General features: G+C 46.8%; 2 protein-coding genes across 3 annotated transcripts in view; one reads left to right on the forward strand and one right to left on the reverse strand.

Annotated features, from left to right (window-relative positions):
- Nucleotides 1–20,009, reverse strand: part of RRAD (RRAD, Ras related glycolysis inhibitor and calcium channel regulator) — a 117,038-nt gene that overhangs the window by 55,933 nt on the left and 41,096 nt on the right. The window contains exon 2 of the mRNA XM_068259860.1: nucleotides 390–485. The gene's annotated coding sequence lies outside the window, so the exon portion shown is untranslated. The remainder of the gene's footprint in view (nucleotides 1–389; nucleotides 486–20,009) is intronic.
- The window catches only part of LOC137537929 (ankyrin and armadillo repeat-containing protein-like), a 97,254-nt gene continuing 77,456 nt past the window's right edge, over nucleotides 212–20,009 (forward strand). For both annotated transcript variants that reach the window (XM_068259856.1, XM_068259857.1), the window contains exons 1-2: nucleotides 212–361; nucleotides 8,246–9,307. In XM_068259856.1, coding sequence (XP_068115957.1) covers nucleotides 8,259–9,307 — 1,049 coding nt within the window. In that variant the 5' untranslated portion in view covers nucleotides 212–361; nucleotides 8,246–8,258. The remainder of the gene's footprint in view (nucleotides 362–8,245; nucleotides 9,308–20,009) is intronic.

The following is a 20,009-nucleotide window of genomic DNA, read 5'->3' on the forward strand; positions in this document are numbered from 1 at the left end:
CAATAAAAGCATTAATAAAGCGAGGTCAGGGATTGTGGCTTTTAGACATGCTGTAAATCACCTGTACAGCTCTGGCATCTACACAAATGTGCCCAATAAAATAACTAGTAAGTGGACTAGCATTTCTGTAGCTGCTGTGGGCGGGACCGCCACCTGTAAAGTTGCTAAGTGCCTGCTGTGTCATTTATTAAAGCTGTCTGGATGGGGCACAGCAGCCACTCCTAGTCATACAAACCTCCTTCCCTCTGCACAGACCACATAGCTGCTGATCAGCCTAGCATGGTATCCCTGGCTGCAGGCACAGGAGGACAGCTACGTGACCACACACGGGTCCTCTTCCCTGAGATAGCGGGCTCCACAGGTGAGAATCACACATTCTATACTAATACCTGCAATACCGGCAGCCTATGCAGCGCTGTTTCTCTCCTGCAGGTTCTTCGCTCTCTCCTGCTTGTCTCTGCACTTTTTCTTCCTGTTAGTGGTCCCTAAGGAAAAAATACACTAACATTAACAAATGTCATACACCATAGATCAGTTGTTTCTGTCATTTGACATGGCTAGGAATTATGTTTACATATCATTTTGCTGCCACCTGTGAATTTCCAAAAGTTACTTTAAAGAGGAACTGTAGTAAAAACAAACCCCACAATGAATAAAATTGATTATTTTTTTACAATATTAATTTATATATTATTTAGTCAGTGTCCATTGTAAAATCCTTCCTCTCTTTGAATCACAATCTGAAATTTATCACTGGTGGTGGCATCTTTAGTTCTGCCAGGTGATCTGTACCAAATGTCCGTTACTGAGAATTCTATGCATAGAGGGAGATATTGCTTGCTTGGCAGTTGGAAAAAAAATGTTATTTCCCACAATGCAATGAGCTTCACAGACAGCAAACTGTCAGGACCATGGTCATGAGGACATCACGCTGTGGGAGAGGTTTTGCCACAATATCAGCCATACAGACTCCCCTGATGATCTATGGAGAAAATATAAAGATTTCTCATGGGAAAAGGGGTATCAGCTACTGATTGGAATGAAGTTGAATATTTTGTTACAGTTCCTTTTCAACGTCTTAAAGCAACTGGTCTGAGTGTATTAAGTGATAAATATGCTAATCCTGCATTCAAAACATTTTCTGCTGTTATGGTTTGGAGTTATCACATATTTTAGGAGCACTGGCCCTAGTGCCAAACAAATATCCTGTTGTACTTTCAATCACAAATACTGTTGCAAGCTAAGCACTGCTTATGATACACAGTGTGCTGGCTTGTAATAGATAGAAGAGGATAGTAGAACTGCAAGGCCCAGCAGTGACTGTGGCCTGGCCTGTATGCAGTGTGTAACCCACACAGACAGATATCAATAACAGATACAGTTTGAAGCTAAGCACAGCTTATAATAGACAGTGTACTGGCTTGCTTGCAATATAGATAGGAGCGTATAGTAGAACTACACAGCCCAGCAATGACTGTGGCATGTATGCAGTGTGTAACCCACACAGACAGATATCAATAACAGATACAGTAGAAAGCTAAGCACAGCTTATGATAGACAGTGTTCTGGCTTGCTTGCAATAGTTAGAAGCGTATAGTAGAACTACACAGCCCAGCAACTGACTCTGAACTGTATGCATTGTGTAACCCACACAGACATCAATAACAGATACAGTTCCCAACTAAGCACAGCTTATGATAGACAGTGTGCTGGCTTGCTTGCAATAGTTAGAAGAGTATAGTAGAACTACAAGGGCCAGCAACTGACTGTGGCCTGTATGCAGTGTAAGTGTAACCCACACAGACAGATATCAATAACAGATACAGTTGGAAGCTAAGCACAGCTTATGATAGACAGTGTGCTGGCTTGCTTGCAATATAGATAGAAGCGTATAGTAAACCTACACAGCCCAGCAATGACTGTGGCCGGCCTGTATACAGTGCGACCAGTGTCTCACACACGAAAAAAAAAACCCCAAATAGAACACTACAATATGAGCCATCAAAAGGGCTTTTGATTTGGGGTGCTTTCAGCAATCAGCAATAAACAGAAGCGCTTAGCTAACTGTCCCTGTCTCTTTAGCAATGTCTCTCCCTTCCACTCACTACAGCAGCAGCACCGGACTGAGAACATGGCTGGCACTGCTACGTTTTATGGGGGGGGGGGGGGGGGGGCGGGGGGCAGGGGTCCGTGGGTGAGTGCAGCCTGATTGGCTGCCATGTGTCTGCTGACTGTGATGGGTTCAAAGTTTAGCACAATGATGAGGTAAAGGGGGCGGATCTAACTGGATCAAATAAAACGGATCCAATCTGCAACAGACCAGTGTAGACCTAGTCTTAGTCCGGCTAAGTCAGCAATTTATTGAGTGGGGAGAATGGGAAGTCCCGCGACGGTCCCTCCCACTGAGGTGCTTGCACCTTCCTTCATCCCAGCCACTTTTTTGGCACAGCATTGCTGTCACTGACTTTAGGAAGAGCATGATATACGAAATGCAACGTAGTTGTTTTTTTTTCACGTGCAGTCCATTTTTATGTGTAATAAACTTTTGAGACCTATTTGATTGATGATCTTGCAGAAAACGGTAAGCCTTACAATACTTTTTCTCTTTAGCATTTTAAAAGTGAACCCGAGGTGAGAGGTCTATGAAGGCTTGCATATTTATTTCCCTTTAAACAATACCAGTTGCCTGAAAGTCCTGTTGGTCTTGTGTCAGTAAGTCACAACACTGACACAAGCCTCTGGTTAATCCAGTTAGACTTGAGTAAGACCACCTGATCTGCATGCTTGTTCAGGGTCCATGACTAAAATTATTAGAGACACGGAATCGGGGACAGCCAGTCAACTTGCATTGTTTTAAAGGAAATAAATATGGCAGCCTTCATATCACTCACCTCAGGTTCCCTTTAATTCATTTTATTCCTTTTGGGTGCCTCCAATCCCCCCTTGTATCTAGACAAGAAAGCAATCTGGTTTTCCATGATTGCTACTTGGCTCTTTTTCTTGGTAAGATGAGTTGGAGAATGGGCGTAAAAGAAGCATCAGCCAGGCCGCTGAATAACCACTGGACCCTCACCCTAATCACCTGGCTACATTGCTGAATGGGTGATCAATGCAAGTGAATGGTAAATATGGCATAGCTCCCAACTGTGCCTTCTTCAGAGGGACTGTCCCTCTTTGGAAGCCAAATCCCTCTGTCCCACTTTCTCCCTCATTTGTCCCTCTTTCAGGACCAATGAACAGATCTATGTAAAGTTTTGTGTAGGGGTGTGGAGGGGCGGGTCATTAGAGGCGTGGCATTGCCGTGTCTTAAAGTGGACCCAAACCAAACATTTTTTTAATTCAAAATATTTAGTTGCACCACTCTGACGCATACAAAGATAAATAAACACTCCTTCAAGCCTATGAGCATTTCAGTGCATGCTTTTCACCCTGCTCTTTTCATAATAACTAGGGTTATACAGGTGGCAGCCATTACTTCTGAGCTTAGTAGGGTGTGCTCATGGGTGTGTTTGTCATCAGCTACCCTCCCACACAGGGGCGTCATCTATGTGAAATCTCACATAACCTGAGATCACCTCTCCTGTGACATCATTAGTAGCAGCCTGTGTTTTGTTTTTGTTTTTTATCCACTCCACCAGTCTGCCGGATTCTGTCCCGGCAATATGAAAGGAAGGGAGGGATTCCTCCAATAAATGTAAAATATTTTATATTTGTCATCATGCAGCTGAAAAAAAAGGCTGCTATTTATTATTATAATTTAGAAAATATATTTTATTTCTGAAATCTTGTATTTTGAATTTGGGTCCACGTTAAAGGGGTTCTGTAGCGGTATTTAAAACAAAAAGTGTCACTTACCTGCTGCGGGTCACCTTCCAATTATTCATCTAACTAGACTAATGTCACTGCGGCTGCATCTCCAGAAGCTTACTGCGCAGGCGTAGAGACCCGAGCGGTAGCAAGGACATGCACGGCCACGACCACGCAGCCGCATTGACATTCATCTAGTTAGACGAATAATTAGAAGGTGACCCGCGGCGGGGAAGGGAGGATTCTTAAGTGATGGCGCGGGACAGGATATCTGCAGGGGGCCGATAGAAGCCCCAGGTTAGTGACACTTTTTGTTTTTAAATATCACTACAAAACCCCCTTAAAATTGTCCCTCTTCCTCATCTCAAAAAGTTGGGAGGTGTGCATATGGTATAATTAATTTTACCTTGCTTAGTGCTTTCACCAATAAATCTCTCTATAAAACATAAGTAGCAGTGGAGTATTGCACCGTGTTAGCCATCAGTAAAAGTTTTGAATCAGGATGATACCATTTATTGGCTAACTTAGAAGAAGAGAAGCACACTTTTGGCTGTGAATCCTTCCTCTGGAATTATCTAAGTTAGCCAATAAATTATATCATCCTGATCTGAAACTTCTGTCTTTAAAACATGCTATTGGAATATCTGAGTCATTTGTTTACATTCTTTTCACCGCCTGACCATCTTTGCAATGATTTTTCTTTTTTCCAATCTGTTCTTTATGCAAAGACAACATTGACAAAAGAATAGGCTTGAATAGCTATTTTCCTGTGACAGTGGGGTCAAGGATGGCTGCCTCGCTCTGCGGATAAAAGCCTCGTCTCTCCGCAGACATGTGCCGTGTGAGATGTGTCCTAGCAACACGTGAGTGGCAGCATCCCCGCCGCTCTACAGCACTTCTACTTTGCAAGGACGGCGATGGCAAAGAGATCTCTTAAAAGTCATGAGTCAGAGATGTGAATGCACGTGAAACCTTCTACCAATCTCCCCCCATCCAGCCTTCAACCTGTGATGCACAATGCACAATGATGATAAGCTACTCACTGTCACTGACAACTGCTGGAAAAGTTTAAGTGCCAATGGATCCCTTTCAGGGGCGTAATTAGATGGAATCAGCACTTGTGATCGCAGTGGGGCCCAGAGCTGTGGGAGGCCCCACAGGGGGGTAACTAGAAATCACTGGCCCCCCCTGCAAAACTTTGGATAGGGCCCCCTTATGCCAAACACCAATCCCCCTCCCCAAGCCCCCACCCTCCCAGAACCAATGTTATTCAATTGGGGCTAGTGCACACATCTTTGTCTTCAAAACTTTGTATGATTCCTTATCAGTGGCTGAGCAGATGCAGTCATTAGAACAATTATGCAGAGAGAAGAAAGATTTTTCTTTCCTTGCCCTTAGTTGTCAGTCTCTCAGGACGGGGCCCCCTGTGGCTTCTGGGCCCACCTGCAGCTGCATCCCTTGCAGGGTCTATTGTTACACCCCTCGGGCCTCAACTAATAACCTTCCCTTCCTCCAATACAGATCAGGTGTTTTTGTGGCTATACTTGTTATGGGTGTGAAGATCATGATGGCCACACTTGTTTTATGGCCCTTGTGAGATGGGCCCCAAAGCCATGAAGGGCATCAAGGGGGAGGCAAGGGTTATGAACATTAAGGGGCCCCATCACAGTTTTGATTTGTAGTTAAACCACTGATCTCTTTGGTACAGCTTCTAAGTTAAAGCTTAACTCTCTTTCGGCTTATAGAGCTGTAGTCAAAAAGGGAACCTGAAGTGAGAAGGATATGGAGGTTGCCAGCTTGATTTCCTTTTAACCACTTCCCCACCCCCGGGACAAGTAACTACGTCCCTACAAAATCCCATAACTTCTTGCAGGGGCATAGCTACTCCGTCCCTTCCTTCTCCACCCCACTAGTTCCCATTCCATGATCTAAGTCCCCACGTGAATGGCCGCAGCCGTCTATTAGACGGTGGTGCCATTCACAAAAAACGATACTTACACATCCATGCATTACTTCCTCTATAGTAATACTACACATAGGGAAGTTATGCGCGAGGACATCTTGTGGCCAAATAGTAAAATTACATCTACACACTTTTCTTTTTCATTAATAGACATTTTTACATCTAAAATTAACCCCTTATTTCCCACACTCCCCAATAGTCCCCCCCCCCCCCAAATAAAAAAAAATACAATTAAAAAAAATACATAAATAGTTACGTTAGAGACTGAACTTTTTAACCATCTTAGCGGTATGGACGAGCTCAGCTCGTCCATCACCGCCGATGGCTGCCGCTCAGGCCCTGCTGGGCCGATTTTGCTGAAATAAAGAGCAGCACACGCAGCCGGCACTTTGCCAGCCGCGTGTGCTGCCCGATCGCCGCCGCTCTGCGGCGATCCGCCGCGAGCAGCGGCGAAAGAGGGTCCCCCCAGCCGCCTGAGCCATGCGCAGCCGAAACAAATAGTTCCGGCCAGCGCTAAGGGCTGGATCGGAGGCGTCTGACGTCAGGACGTCGGCTGACGTCCATGACGTCACTCCGCTCGTCGCCATGGCGACAGGAGAAGCCAAACACGGAAGGCTGCTCATTGCGGCCTTCCGTGTTACTTCTGGCTGCCGGAGGCGATCGGAAGAACGCCTCCGGAGCGCCATCTAGTGGGCTTTAATGCAGCCAACTTTCAGTTGGCTGCATGAAAGTTTTTTTTTTATTTAAAAAAAACCCTCCCGCAGCCGCCCTGGCGATCTTAATAGAACGCCAGGGTGGTTAATATGTATATAACTGTTACTTTATAAATTACACATTTATTTCCAAATAAATATTGGCGTCTTACATTGTACTAGGGAAAAAATGTAATGTTGCAATAACTGGGACAAATGGGCAAATAAAACGTGTGGGTTTAAATTACGACGGTAGCATGTATTATTTTTAAAGTATAATGGCCGAAAACTGAGAAATAATGATTTTTTTCCCCAAATTTTTTCTTCTTTTTCCTGTTAAAATGCAGTTAGAAAAAAAAATAACTCTAAAAAGTACCCCCTAAAGAAAGCCTCACTGGTAGTGAAAAAAAACTAAATATAGATGCTTTTGTTGTGTAGTAATAAAGTTATAGGGGAATGCATGGAAGGAGCCCAGACAGGTGAACATTGCTCTGTTTTTTTAAGGGGACAAACCCTTGGAGGTGAGGGGGTTAAACAATACCATTTGCCTGGCATCCTGCTGATCTTTCATGCATCAGTGGAGTCTGAATTACACACCTGAAGCAAGCATGTGGCTTGTTCAGGTTCTATGGCTAAGAGTATTAGAGGCACCTGGACAGCCAGGCAATGTATATTTTTTAAAAGGAAATACATACTGTATGTCAGCCTCCATATACCTCTCACTCCAGGTTTCCTTTAAACACTTGCTACATGTCCCGTGCATACGTGTCACTGTCCTTTCTATATAAATACCGCTTTTATGTCAAACACAACATATTTTGATCCTCCAAAACTATTGTTTACATTGTTTTGGTATTCTCCCCTCTCCTTAGATTAGAGTGTTCTGCTACGCACAGATCTGAGCCATTGGCATAGCAATAGCCATAGCAGCCATAACAACTGCTATGGGGCCCTGGAGCAAAGGAGGGCCAGGTTGTACTTAATGAATTTACTATACTATTAACTTTCTTTTGTCTCTCCACCCTCTGACCTTGTCTCTAATGTTGGGAATTCACTTTCAGTTTTTTTCGGTAGATAGATGGCTCGATAGATAATTTCCGACAGGTCCGATCTGATTTTGATTGTTTTTATGATCCATTTTCTAATAGAAGTGAATGGAAATCAATCAGAAAATCTACCGGAAAGTAAATCTGCCAAACAAACTCATTGTGTATTCCCAGCATTAGTCCACTACACACAGTGTACTTTGCACAGGAATGTAAATTGCCCCACAACTCATATCCATAGGGAAGGGGCAGGTGACATTGCTCAAGAGTGCCTAGATCTAAAGGCCCCATGGAAATTTTCCTATGGGGCCCCATGATTTTTAGATAAACTGCCAACCAAAACAATCATGAAACCACAGCTTTCCTGATTCTGTCTCATCAATTAAATTGAGCTGTGCACAACAATGTGTGAGGACCTCGGCCCTCGAGGACTGGAGCTGAACATCCCTGCTGTAAGCCCTGTTCATACAGCAAGACATGGTCCCAGATGCTTTTGTGTGCTGCTCCAAAGACCAGCACAGATCACTGATCTGTGCTGTTTTGTTATTCTATGTAAAGGATGAAAGATCTCAAGCCATAGTTATTAACATCTCATTGACCAGCCCTACTGGGAAAGGGGATAGCCATATAGTACTGCTAAACTGTCCAAGGTGAGGCTAGCATGCTTTGTTGTTTTGGCAGATGTATCTATGCTTTACTTTGACTGGTATTTCTAATGGGAGGTAACTTTATTCCAGATAGTGAAAGAAGATGGAGACTTTGAATGACAGTGGATGGTCCGAAATCCACCAGGCAGCCTACAAAAGCCACATCTCACTGGTGGAACGTCTCATTGAGTCTTCAGGCACTGAAAGCATAGATGTTGTGACAGATGATCCATTTCAGAACACGCCACTGCTATTGGCTGTCTCTAGTGGAACCCTACAAATGGTGAGCTTATTGATCAAGCTTGGTGCTGATGTCACCTATGTGAACAGGCAGCAACAAGGTGTCGTAGACATGTGTGTACTTCATGGACATTACCACCTTCTCCAATATTTCATTGATCTTCACCACCAAAACTTAAATGTATATAAGAAACTTATTGCACTTTTGGACTCTGAAACAGAGGAAGACCTAATTGGTTCAACTTCCATGATTTCAAAGTTAACCAGCCAGTTGGAGAACTGGTCAGATGGCCATCTAAAGAAGTTTGTAGATGATGGCTTGGTTACCGAGTTGACTGATTTATTTCAGAGGAATTTAGGTGACACTGTCAAAGTTGCAGGACTGAATTTGCTGACAAATGTTTTGAGTCATGAAATCGGAAGGAGGGAGTTTTTAAAGAAGGGTGGAATCCAAGTTCTGGTGTCCCTTATCAACAATGGGTCAAGGCAGGTAGTGTCTGGTGTCTTGAGATGTATAGGACAACTGGCCATTGAGAAAGAGTATGCAGAAGAATTTTCAGAAGCTCTCATTCCAGCTCTAAGGAAGGTGTTGTCTGCTTCAGACCAGGAGACCTCAGAAGAAATTTTACAGTCGGCACTGCAAGTCATGGGTCTCATAGCTTCTACTTCTTCACTAAGCAAGGAAACCATTGGCAAACCAAACGGGCTTCTTGCCCAACTAGTGAAAGTGTTCCCACTCTGTCACTCAAAATCCCTCATATCGTCCTGGAGTGAAGCTGTGAGATATATTGCCGAAGGCAACCAACCCAACCAGAATTCTTTCATAGATGAGAACATCAGTACGTGCCTTCACCAGATGTTTAGATCCAAAAATCGAGAGATCCAAATGTTGGCGGTGGAAACTCTACACAGGTAATAATGGCATGATACAGAAATGTGGTTATACATGACTTTTACATTTTATTCACGGAGACTTTACAGATTTCAGACGTTTACCCAGGCCAAATGGAAACATGGTTTTGTGTTTGGAGGAAGACCTAGCTGAATTAGAGTCCAGTTATAGGCATGTTAAAAAAAATATTCCTCCAATCTCCCATCACCCACCATCGTTTTTATTCTGCTTATCATAGATTAATTTGCAAAGTGGTAGTCATGCATTGACATCTGTGTCCTGACAGACTTAGATCTAGCTCTGCAGGTTCAGCATTCAATGTTCAGCCTGCAAGTTAGACTAGTTAACCTATCATTACCTGTGACATTTAGCCCAAAGAACAACTATCACGAAAAATTGTAAAAAGAGTAATCTGGACTATAAATTACTTTTTTTCCTACCTCACTTGTAGTAGGTAGTGAAACTCTGACAAATCTGACTGATCTGCATGCTTGTTCAGGGTCTATGTCTAAAAGTATTAGAGGCAGAAGATCAGCAGGGCAGCCAGGCAATGTGCATTGTTTAAAAGTAAATAAATATGGCAGTCTCCATATGCTACTCACCACGGGTTCCCATTAATAGTGCAATCTAGATTTTTTTTCCTTCCCTGCAGTATATTGCTGTTTTCGTGACGTTCATAAATCAGGTGCAATGTATCTTCTTCATACTTGGTACAGAGCTGACTATAAAATGCATGTAATAGGTACAGGTTTCTACAGACCAACATGTTGCATCTTTTCACTCTGAAAAAGTCCAGGGTCCTAGTGGATGATGTCCCCCACCAAATCTTCTAAAGAAAGCCAGGTGATCATCAGCAGTGGGCAAAAACTGCAATCTTGCCTAGGGTCCCACTACAGTAAATCCTTTTCTCAGACCAAGGTCCTCCAGCACCCAAGGCTGAGACATTAACCTCCCTGGCATTCTATTAAGATCGGCAGGGCGGCTGCGGGAGGGTTTTTGGCTGCATGAAAGTTGGCTGCATGAAAGCCTACTAGAGGGCGCTCCCGATGCGTACTTCTGATCGCCTCCGGCGATCAGAAGTAACAAGGAAGGCCGCAATGAGCAGCCTTCCTTGTTTCGCTTTCCTTGTCGCCATGGCGACGAGCGGAGCCGCCTCCGATCCAGCCCTTAGCGCTGGCCGGAACTGTTTGTTCTGGCTGCGCTGGGCTTGGGCGGTTGGGGGGACCCTCTTTCGCCGCTGCACGCGGCGATCAGGTAGCACACGCGGCTGGCAAAGTGCCGGCTGCGTGTGCACCTTTTTATTTCAACAAAATCGGCCCAGCAGGGCCTGAGCGGCACCCTCCAGCGATAATGGACAAGCTGAGCTCGTCCATACCGCTAAGGAGGTTAAAGTGCGCCCATCCATATCTCCCACCCCAGCCGTCAAACACTGATTATTAGAGTAAGAGACTCCCTAGGGCCCCCAAAACCTTAATCTCTAGTTATCTGGCTTGCAGTCACTGCTATGTATCCCCTTTTCTTATTTCTCTCTGCTTCAAACACAATAGGGGAATGATAGCTGAGTGAGTTGTGCACCCCCTCCTACACTGCGCCCTGAGGCTGGAGCCTCTCTCTCCTCTGCCTCGGCCAGGCCTTGCCTTTTCTGTTATCACTGTGGTGTATATAATAATATAGTAAAGCCATTGGCACTAAATCCAGGTGGAGTCTTGGATTATTTTTTACAGTGCATAATTTTACAGAGAATATAGAATGCACTGTGCACCCAGCACACTTTTGTTTTTAATGAACTTCTCCATAAGGGACACTTGTAATGCAATATTCCATAGGGGGGCCAAGGCATAAGGGAGCAGCATTGCTTACCTACACCCCACCCCATCCTCCTCATCAGGCATATCAAAAAGAATTCTGTTTTCCTTCATTTTAACATTTGAAAATAAGAAATATATCAATTAAAATGATGGCAATGAAGTTTACAGTCAATTAAACACACTTTGAAATTGTCAATGAGCTGCAATTACTTCCGACTTGCGTGCCAATTTGATGCAGCTTGGGGTCAGACCAGTTAAAATGCACTCCCTGCACATTTTAACAATTCCAAGCTACATTAAATTTGCAATGAATTTGCATGCAAGTCAGAATAATATGCATCTCAATTACATTGTTTTCTAGTTACATGACATTAACAGCTTCCGGACGGTGGCGATTGAAATCTACGCCCTGTTTTGATGCTGTTATTCCTGCCTGGACGTAGATTTCACCTCACTGCCGCCACGTGTTTTCGCTGCTCTCTTTGTTCCTGCCGATCGCGTTGCTCTCTGCCCGCTGCAGTTCACTCGCCCTTTCATCTCTATGATAGCAAAGCTCTGTGAGGAGCCGATTTCATTGGCTCCCGACCCTGTCCTCAATGTAAGCAACTCTTATTGGCTTACAGGGTCAGGAACCTTTTTGGCTGAGAGAGCCATAAACGCCACATATTTTAAAATGTTTTTCCATGAGAGCCATACAGTATGTTTCATACTGGGATAGTGCACCTGCGCAGCAGAGGGCTCATGTCCCTGTTGCCATGGTGATGTGTATACAGTTGATCCGCCAGCAGGGGAAGTGTCAGACACGTCTTCAGCTTCTCTGGGGTTTCAGCAACATCAGCAATTTCAGGAGAAATACCGACTTACAGCTTGTACAATTAGCTAGCTGACCTCGCATTTTGGTCCGATAGGCTGCTTGTCAAGTGACAGTCTATTGGGCCAATCAAAGTGTGGGGATCTCGTCCTACAAAGTCACTGGACCTGACAGGGTGAATAGTGGGACAATTGGGGCAGCTGTTCGTTTTGGGGGAAGTGTGAGTAAGTTAGCAGTACATGCTACAGCAGTAGCGTTCCTACTTTGAAACTTTTACTTGTGCTGCCACACTAAGCTGCGCTGCTTGAGCAGTGTAGCTTAGTCAATCAACCCCCACTGATTTGTCTGTGAGCCAGGTGTAGCCATCAAAAGAGTAGGGATGGTCGGAAATGCCAATTTCCGATTCCGCGGTAATTCCGCATTCCGCCATTGCCAAATACCGATTCCGCTTTCCGCTACCAATTTCCGCATTCCAATGTGGTATTTTCCGCCGGAAATGCGGAAATTCCGCCCGACTTTAACATCGATTTTCTCAAAAACTATAAGGTCTTTTTGAAAACTTATTTTTGCATCTTGTTCAGAAGATTCTGTTTAATAAACCCTGAAATTTTGGTGTTTCTAGGACGTACGGGGGCTTTGCCATTAACCTCGGCAGATTTTTCCTGTAATGTAAATGCAGAAAATAGGCAGAAGCAGATTTTCTGCATTTTACATTACAGGAAAAATCCGCCGACTTTAGCGGTTAATAGCAAAGCCCTGGTAAGTCCTAGAAACACCAATTTTCAGGGGTTATTAAACTGAATCTTGTGAATAAGATGCAAAAAAACGTTTTCAAAAAGAGCTTACAGTTTTTCAGAAAATCAATGTTAAAGTCGGGCGGAATTTCCATGATTTCCGGCGGAAATCCGCCTAACGCACTTGCATTACCGATTTCCGCATTCCGATGCGGAAATGCAATTTCCGATTGGAATTTCGGAAATTGCATTTCTGCGGAATCCGAATGAGCATCCCTACAAAAGAGCCACATCTGGCTCCCGAGCCATAGGTTCCCCACCCCTAGCTTACATTGATCACATGTTCAGGAGCCAATGAAAGCGGCTCCTGACTGGCTCACAGAGCTTTGTCATCATAGAGACAGCAGAGTGGGTGGCCTGAGGTGACGGGTGTGTGGTTTGGATGGCAGTAGTGGCAGGTATTCCAGTGATTCATCATTATGCACCGGTTTCTGGTGCCAGCGGTCTCTGGTCTTTAACCTTCCTGGCAGTAAGCCCGAGCTGAGCTCGGGGTAAGCCGCCGGAAGGCACCGCTCAGGCCCCGCTGGGCCGATTTGCATAATTTTTTTTTTGCTGCACGCAGCTAGCACTTTGCTAGCTGCGTGCAGTGCCCGATCGCCGCCGCTACCCGCCGATCCGCCGCTATCCGTCGCGCCGCAGCCCCCCCCCCCAGACCCCGTGCGCTGCCTGGCCAATCAGTGCCAGGCAGCTCTATGGGGTGGATCGGAATCCCCTTTGACGTCACGACGTCGATGACGTCGGTGACGTCATCCCGCCCCGTCGCCATGGCGACGGGGGAAGCCCTCCGGGAGATCCCGTTCTTTGAACGGGATCTCCGGATCTCCGATCGGCTGGGGGGATGCCGCTGAGCAGCGGTTATCATGTAGCGAGACTTTGTCTCGCTACATGAAAAAAAAAAAAAATAATTAAAAAAAAAAGATTTGCTGCCCCCTGGCGATTTTTTTGCAAACCGCCAGGAGGGTTAAGGGGACTGCTAGTACTGAAGGGGATAAACATTGTTTTGTCTACAGTCTTTCATAAAGGGAACCTCAAGTGATAGGAATTTGGAGGCTGCCATCTTCATTCACTTGGTTCACACTGCAAGAGCTTTTTGAGTGCTAGTTATTTGAAAAGCTCTTGCTAATGCAATACAATGGGTGATTTTTATGAAATCAGATCCCTTAAGCGAGAACACACACACAGCATTACATTAGCAAGAGCTTTTCAAATCACGAGCGCTTAGAAAAAGCTCTTGAACCACCCCTTATAAACAATGCCAGTTGCCTGACTTCTGAACTGATGCTCCCCCTCAGTCCATGATGAAAACTGCATTCCATGTTCTGCTTGCACTTGCAATTTTTTGGGATATTTTTCCTACAAACATTCATGCATGCTTTTTGCAATTTGTATGCAATTTTCAAGCTTGCAGGTTTTTTTTTAATAATACCAGTGAAGTTGATTTACATGAAAATGTATTTGGTTTTTATGCATTTCATTCTGCATTGCTACTGACTTGCACTGAAACTCAGATAACACATTACACATTTTAAAAGAAAAACTGCTGTTGGATTTTAAAACACAGTAAATTTGCAAAATGCATAAAAACACAGGTAAATTAGGATGCCATTGACATACATTAGATCTTGTCTGATGAGCACAGATTCAAATGACTGTGATCAAAACAGTGCTTGCGCATTGTAAAATCTTTCCTCACCCTGATTGATATCCTGAAATGTATCCCAGGCAGTGTTGCTCTCCACGGCCTCCTGACCACAGGTAACCCGTGATCACGACGAGCTGTTTTTCCTGATCACAAGGTCGGATTCCAAATTTGTGATTGCCTCTCGGTCACGAATTCAGTTTGCGAATGCACTCGTCGTGATCGCGGTCCGAATCCAGCTCGTGATCACGGCCATGATCACGGATTCTACATGTATGGTAATCACTGCTAAAATCCGAGTCGAATTCGGAGCTCCGATACAAATACGGATCAAGATCACGGGGTATCCAAATTTCGACTCTGCAGTGGCTGGATTTACTCAAATTCGTGATTGGGGGTATCAGAGCATCACAAATCCCAGGAGGCAACATCTTTAGTCCTGTCAGGTGATCTCTGCGGAATGTTTGTTTACTGAGAATTCCGAAGCCAGTACAAAATATTCCACATAGGTAAGTAGCCTAAGCTAAGCATCATTGGGAGGGCAGGACTATATGCCAATATATACAGCAATAAAAAGCTATAGAAAGTGTTTATGATGCTGAATTCTACACTGTGTCACTACGGTGCCTCTTTAAGTCCCTGGTCCAGAATGAGCTTGCAGATGAGATACTGTGACTCTGCTCTGACTCCACTGGCTGCATGCTTGTTGCAGGTGTGTGACTCAAAAACACTAAAGCCTAAAGCCCAGCATGACAGCCAGGGAACCGGCATTGTTTATAAGGGAATAAAGATGGCAGTCTAAATATTCCTCTCAAGTCACATTCCCTTTAACCACTTCCCGACCGCCGTATATACAATTGGCGGCCGGGAAGTGGACCCCGCAAGGACCGCCGTATTGACAATTGGCGGCGGTCCTTGTAGGGGCATGGGCGGAGCGATCGCGTCATCAGTGACGCGATCCTCCGCCTCCGCCTGGCGCCGCTCACCCGCCGCAACATCCCGCCGGCCATACGGAAGTGCCGGCGGGATGTTAACCCGACGATCGCCGCATACAAAGTGTATAATACACTTTGTAATGTTTACAAAGTGTATTATACAGGCTGCCTCCTGCCCTGGTGGTCCCAGTGTCCGAGGGACCACCAGGGCAGGCTGCAGCCACCCTAGTCTGCACCAAGCACACTGATTCCCCCCCCCCTGCCCCAGATCGCCCACAGCACCCATCAGACCCCCCCCTGCCCACCCCCCAGACCCCTGTTTGCACCTAATCACCCCCCTAATCACCCATCAATCACTCCCTGTCACTATCTGTCAACGCTATTTTTTTTTATCCCCCCCCCTGCCCCCTGCTCCCTCCTGATCACCCCCCCACCCCTCAGATTCTCCACAGACCCCCCCCCAGACCCCTCCACCCCATGTACTGTATGCATCTATCCCCCCTGATCACCTGTCAATCACCTGTCAATCACCTGTCAATCACCCGTCAATCACCCGTCAATCACCCCCTGTCACTGCCACCCATCAATCAGCCCCTAACCTGCCCCTTGCGGGCAATCTGATCACCCACCCACACCAATAGATCGCCCGCAGATCCGACATCAGATCACCACCCAAGCGCAGCGTTTACATCTATTCTCTCCTCTAAACACCCACTAATTACCCAACAATCACCCATCAATCACCCCCTATCACCACCTGTCACTGTTACCCATCAGATCAGACCCTAATCTGCCCCTTGCGGGCACCCAATCACCCGCTTACACGCTCAGATTGCCCTCAGACCCCCCCCTTATCAATTCGCCAGGGCATTATTTACATCTGTCCTTCCCTGTAATAACCCACTGATCACCTGTCAATCACCCATCAATCACCCCCTGTCACTGCCACCCATCAATCATCCCCTGTCACTGCCACCCATCAATCAGCCCCTAACCTGCCCCTTGCGGGCAATCTGATCACCCACCCACACCAATAGATCGCCCGCAGATCCGACATCAGATCACCACCCAAGCGCAGCGTTTACATCTATTCTCTCCTCTAAACACCCACTAATTACCCATCAATCACCCATCAATCACCCCCTATCACCACCTGTCACTGTTACCCATCAGATCAGACCCTAATCTGCCCCTTGCGGGCACCCAATCACCCGCCTACACGCTCAGATTGCCCTCAGACCCCCCCTTATCAATTCGCCAGGGCATTATTTACATCTGTCCTTCCCTGTAATAACCCACGGATCACCTGTCAATCACCCATCAATCACCCCCTGTCACTGCCACCCATCAATCACCCCCTGTCACTGCCACCCATCAATCAGCCCCTAACCTGCCCCTTGCGGGCAATCTGATCACCCACCCACACCAATAGATCGCCCGCAGATCCGACATCAGATCACCACCCAAGCGCAGCGTTTACATCTATTCTCTCCTCTAAACACCCACTAATTACCCATCAATCACCCATCAATCACCCCCTATCACCACCTGTCACTGTTACCCATCAGATCAGACCCTAATCTGCCCCTTGCGGGCACCCAATCACCCGCCTACACGCTCAGATTGCCCTCAGACCCCCCCCCCCCCTTATCAATTCGCCAGTGCAATATTTACATCTGTTCTCCCCTGTAATAACCCACTGATTACCTGTCAATCACCTGTCAATCACCCATCAATCACCCATCAATCACCCCCTGTCACTGCCACCCATCAATCACCCCCTGTCACTGCCACCCATCAATCACTAGAGTTGGGCCGAACGGTTCGCCTGCGAACGGTTCCATGCGAACTTCAGTGGTTCGCGTTCGCGTCCCGCAGGCGAACCTTTGCGGAAGTTCGGTTCGCCCCATAATGCACATGGAGGGTCAACTTTGACCCTCTACATCACAGTCAGCAGGCCCAGTGTAGCCAATTAGGCTACACTAGCCCCTGGAGCCCCACCCCCCCCTTATATAAGGCAGGCAGCGGCGGCCATTAAGGCCACTCGTGTGCCTGCATTAGTCAGAGTAGGGCGAGCTGCTGCAGACTGTCTCTCAGGGAAAGATTAGTTAGGATTAGCTTGTTCCTGTCTGGCTGCATACCTGTTCTGTGAACCCACCACTGCATACCTGTGCTGTGAACCCACCACTGCATACCTGTGCTGTGAACCCACCACTGCATACCTGTTCTGTTCAGTGGACCCGCCACTGTATACCTGTTCATTGAACCCACCACTGCATACCTGTGCTGTGAACCCACCACTGCATACCTGTGCTGTGAACCCACCACTGCATACCTGTTCTGTTCAGTGGACCCGCCACTGTATACCTGTTCTGTTTAGTGAACCCGCCACTGCATACCTGTTCTGTTCAGTGAACCCACCGCATCAGTGCGCATACCTGTTCTGTTCAGTGGACCCGCCACTGCATACCTGTTCTGTTTAGTGAACCGCCACTGTATACCTGTTCTGTTTAGTGAACCGCCACTGTATACCTGTTCTGTTTAGTGAACCCGCCACTGCATACCTGTTCTGTTCAGTGAACCCACCGCATCAGTGCGCATACCTGTTCTGTTCAGTGGACCCGCCACTGCATACCTGTTCTGTTTAGTGAACCGCCACTGTATACCTGTTCTGTTTAGTGAACCGCCACTGTATACCTGTTCTGTTTAGTGAACCCGCCACTGCATACCTGTTCTGTTCAGTGGACCCGCCACTGCATACCTGTTCTGTTTAGTGAACCCGCCACTGCATACCTGTTCTGTTCAGTGGACCCGCCACTGTATACCTGTTCTGTTTAGTGAACCCGCCACTGCATACCTGTTCTGTTCAGTGGACCCACCGCATCAGTGCGCATACCTGTGCAGTTAAGTGAACCCGCCACTGCATACCTGTTCTGTTCAGTGAACCCACCGCATCAGTGCGCATACCTGTGCAGTTAAGTGAACCCGCCACTGCATACCTGTTCTGTTCAGTGAACCCACCGCATCAGTGCGCATACCTGTGCAGTTAAGTGAACCCGCCACTGCATACCTGTTCTGTTCAGTGGACCCGCCACTGTATACCTGTTCTGTTTAGTGAACCCGCCACTGCATACCTGTTCTGTTCAGTGGACCCACCGCATCAGTGCGCATACCTGTGCAGTTAAGTGAACCCGCCACTGCATACCTGTTCTGTTCAGTGAACCCACCGCATCAGTGCGCATACCTGTGCAGTTAAGTGAACCCGCCACTGCATACCTGTTCTGTTCAGTGAACCCACCGCATCAGTGCGCATACCTGTGCAGTTAAGTGAACCCGCCACTGCATACCTGTTCTGTTCAGTGGACCCGCCACTGCATACCTGTTCTGTTTAGTGAACCGCCACTGTATACCTGTTCTGTTTAGTGAACCCGCCACTGCATACCTGTTCTGTTTAGTGAACCCGCCACTGCATACCTGTTCTGTTCAGTGGACCCGCCACTGCTTACCTGTTCTGTTTAGTGAACCGCCACTGTATACCTGTTCTGTTTAGTGAACCCGCCACTGCATACCTGTTCTGTTCAGTGAACCCACCGCATCAGTGCGCATACCTGTGCAGTTAAGTGAACCCGCCACTGCATACCTGTTCTGTTCAGTGGACCCGCCACTGCATACCTGTTCTGTGAACCCGCCACTGTATACCTGTTCTGTTCAGTGAACCCACCGCATCAGTGCGCATACCTGTGCAGTTAAGTGAACCCACCTACCTACGTGAGTGCACGCAGTGTGATATACCACTCCGTGCATACCCGATATGGACAAAACAGGTAGAGGAAGAGGTAGTGGCAGAGCCAGAGGAAGGCCACCCGGCAGGTCTGCGCGAGGTCGTGTAAATGTAATTTCGTGTGGACCTGGCCCACAGTACAGTGCTCGGAAGAAGGCACGTCCCATCACCTCCCAAGATTGTCAGGACGTGGTTGAGTATTTAGCGACACAGAACACCTCATCTTGCTCAACCACCAGTGCTACTACTAGCACCACTTCCGCTGCATTTGACACTTCGCAAGAATTATTTAGTGGTGAAATCACTGATGCACAGCCATTGTTGTTACAGCCAGATGAATTTTCACCAGCTCATATGTCTGAGTTACGCGGCAACATTATGGATGTAACGTGTAAGGAGGATGAAGGACCTACTGATGTTGGTGCATGTTTGGATTTGTCTGAGGCAAGCGAAGCTGGGCAGGATGATTACGATGATGACGATGATAGGGATCCACTGTATGTACCCAATAGAGGAGATGAAGAGGGGGACAGTTCAGAGGGGGAGTCAGAGAGTAGGAGGAGGAGAGAAGTTGCTGAAAGAAGCTGGGGCAGCTCTTCGTCAGAAACAGCTGGTGGCAGTGTCCGGCACCATGTATTGCCACCTATGTACAGCCAGCCAACTTGCCCTTCAGCATCAGCTGCTGAGGTCCCCATAGTGCCCACATCCCAGGGTGGCTCAGCGGTGTGGAAATTTTTTAATGTGTGTGCCTCAGATCGGACCAAAGCCATCTGCTCGCTCTGCCAACAAAAATTGAGCCGTGGAAAGGCCAACACTCACGTAGGGACAAGTGCCTTACGAAGGCACCTGGAGAAAAGGCACAAACAGCAATGGGATGGCCACCTGAGCAAAAGCAGCAGCAGCACACAAAAGCAAAGCCACCCTCCTTCTCCTCTTCCTCCTCCATCAGGTGCA

The sequence above is a fragment of the Hyperolius riggenbachi genome, chromosome 11, assembly GCF_040937935.1.
Source record: "Hyperolius riggenbachi isolate aHypRig1 chromosome 11, aHypRig1.pri, whole genome shotgun sequence".
In the NCBI taxonomy this organism is placed as follows: domain Eukaryota; kingdom Metazoa; phylum Chordata; class Amphibia; order Anura; family Hyperoliidae; genus Hyperolius; species Hyperolius riggenbachi.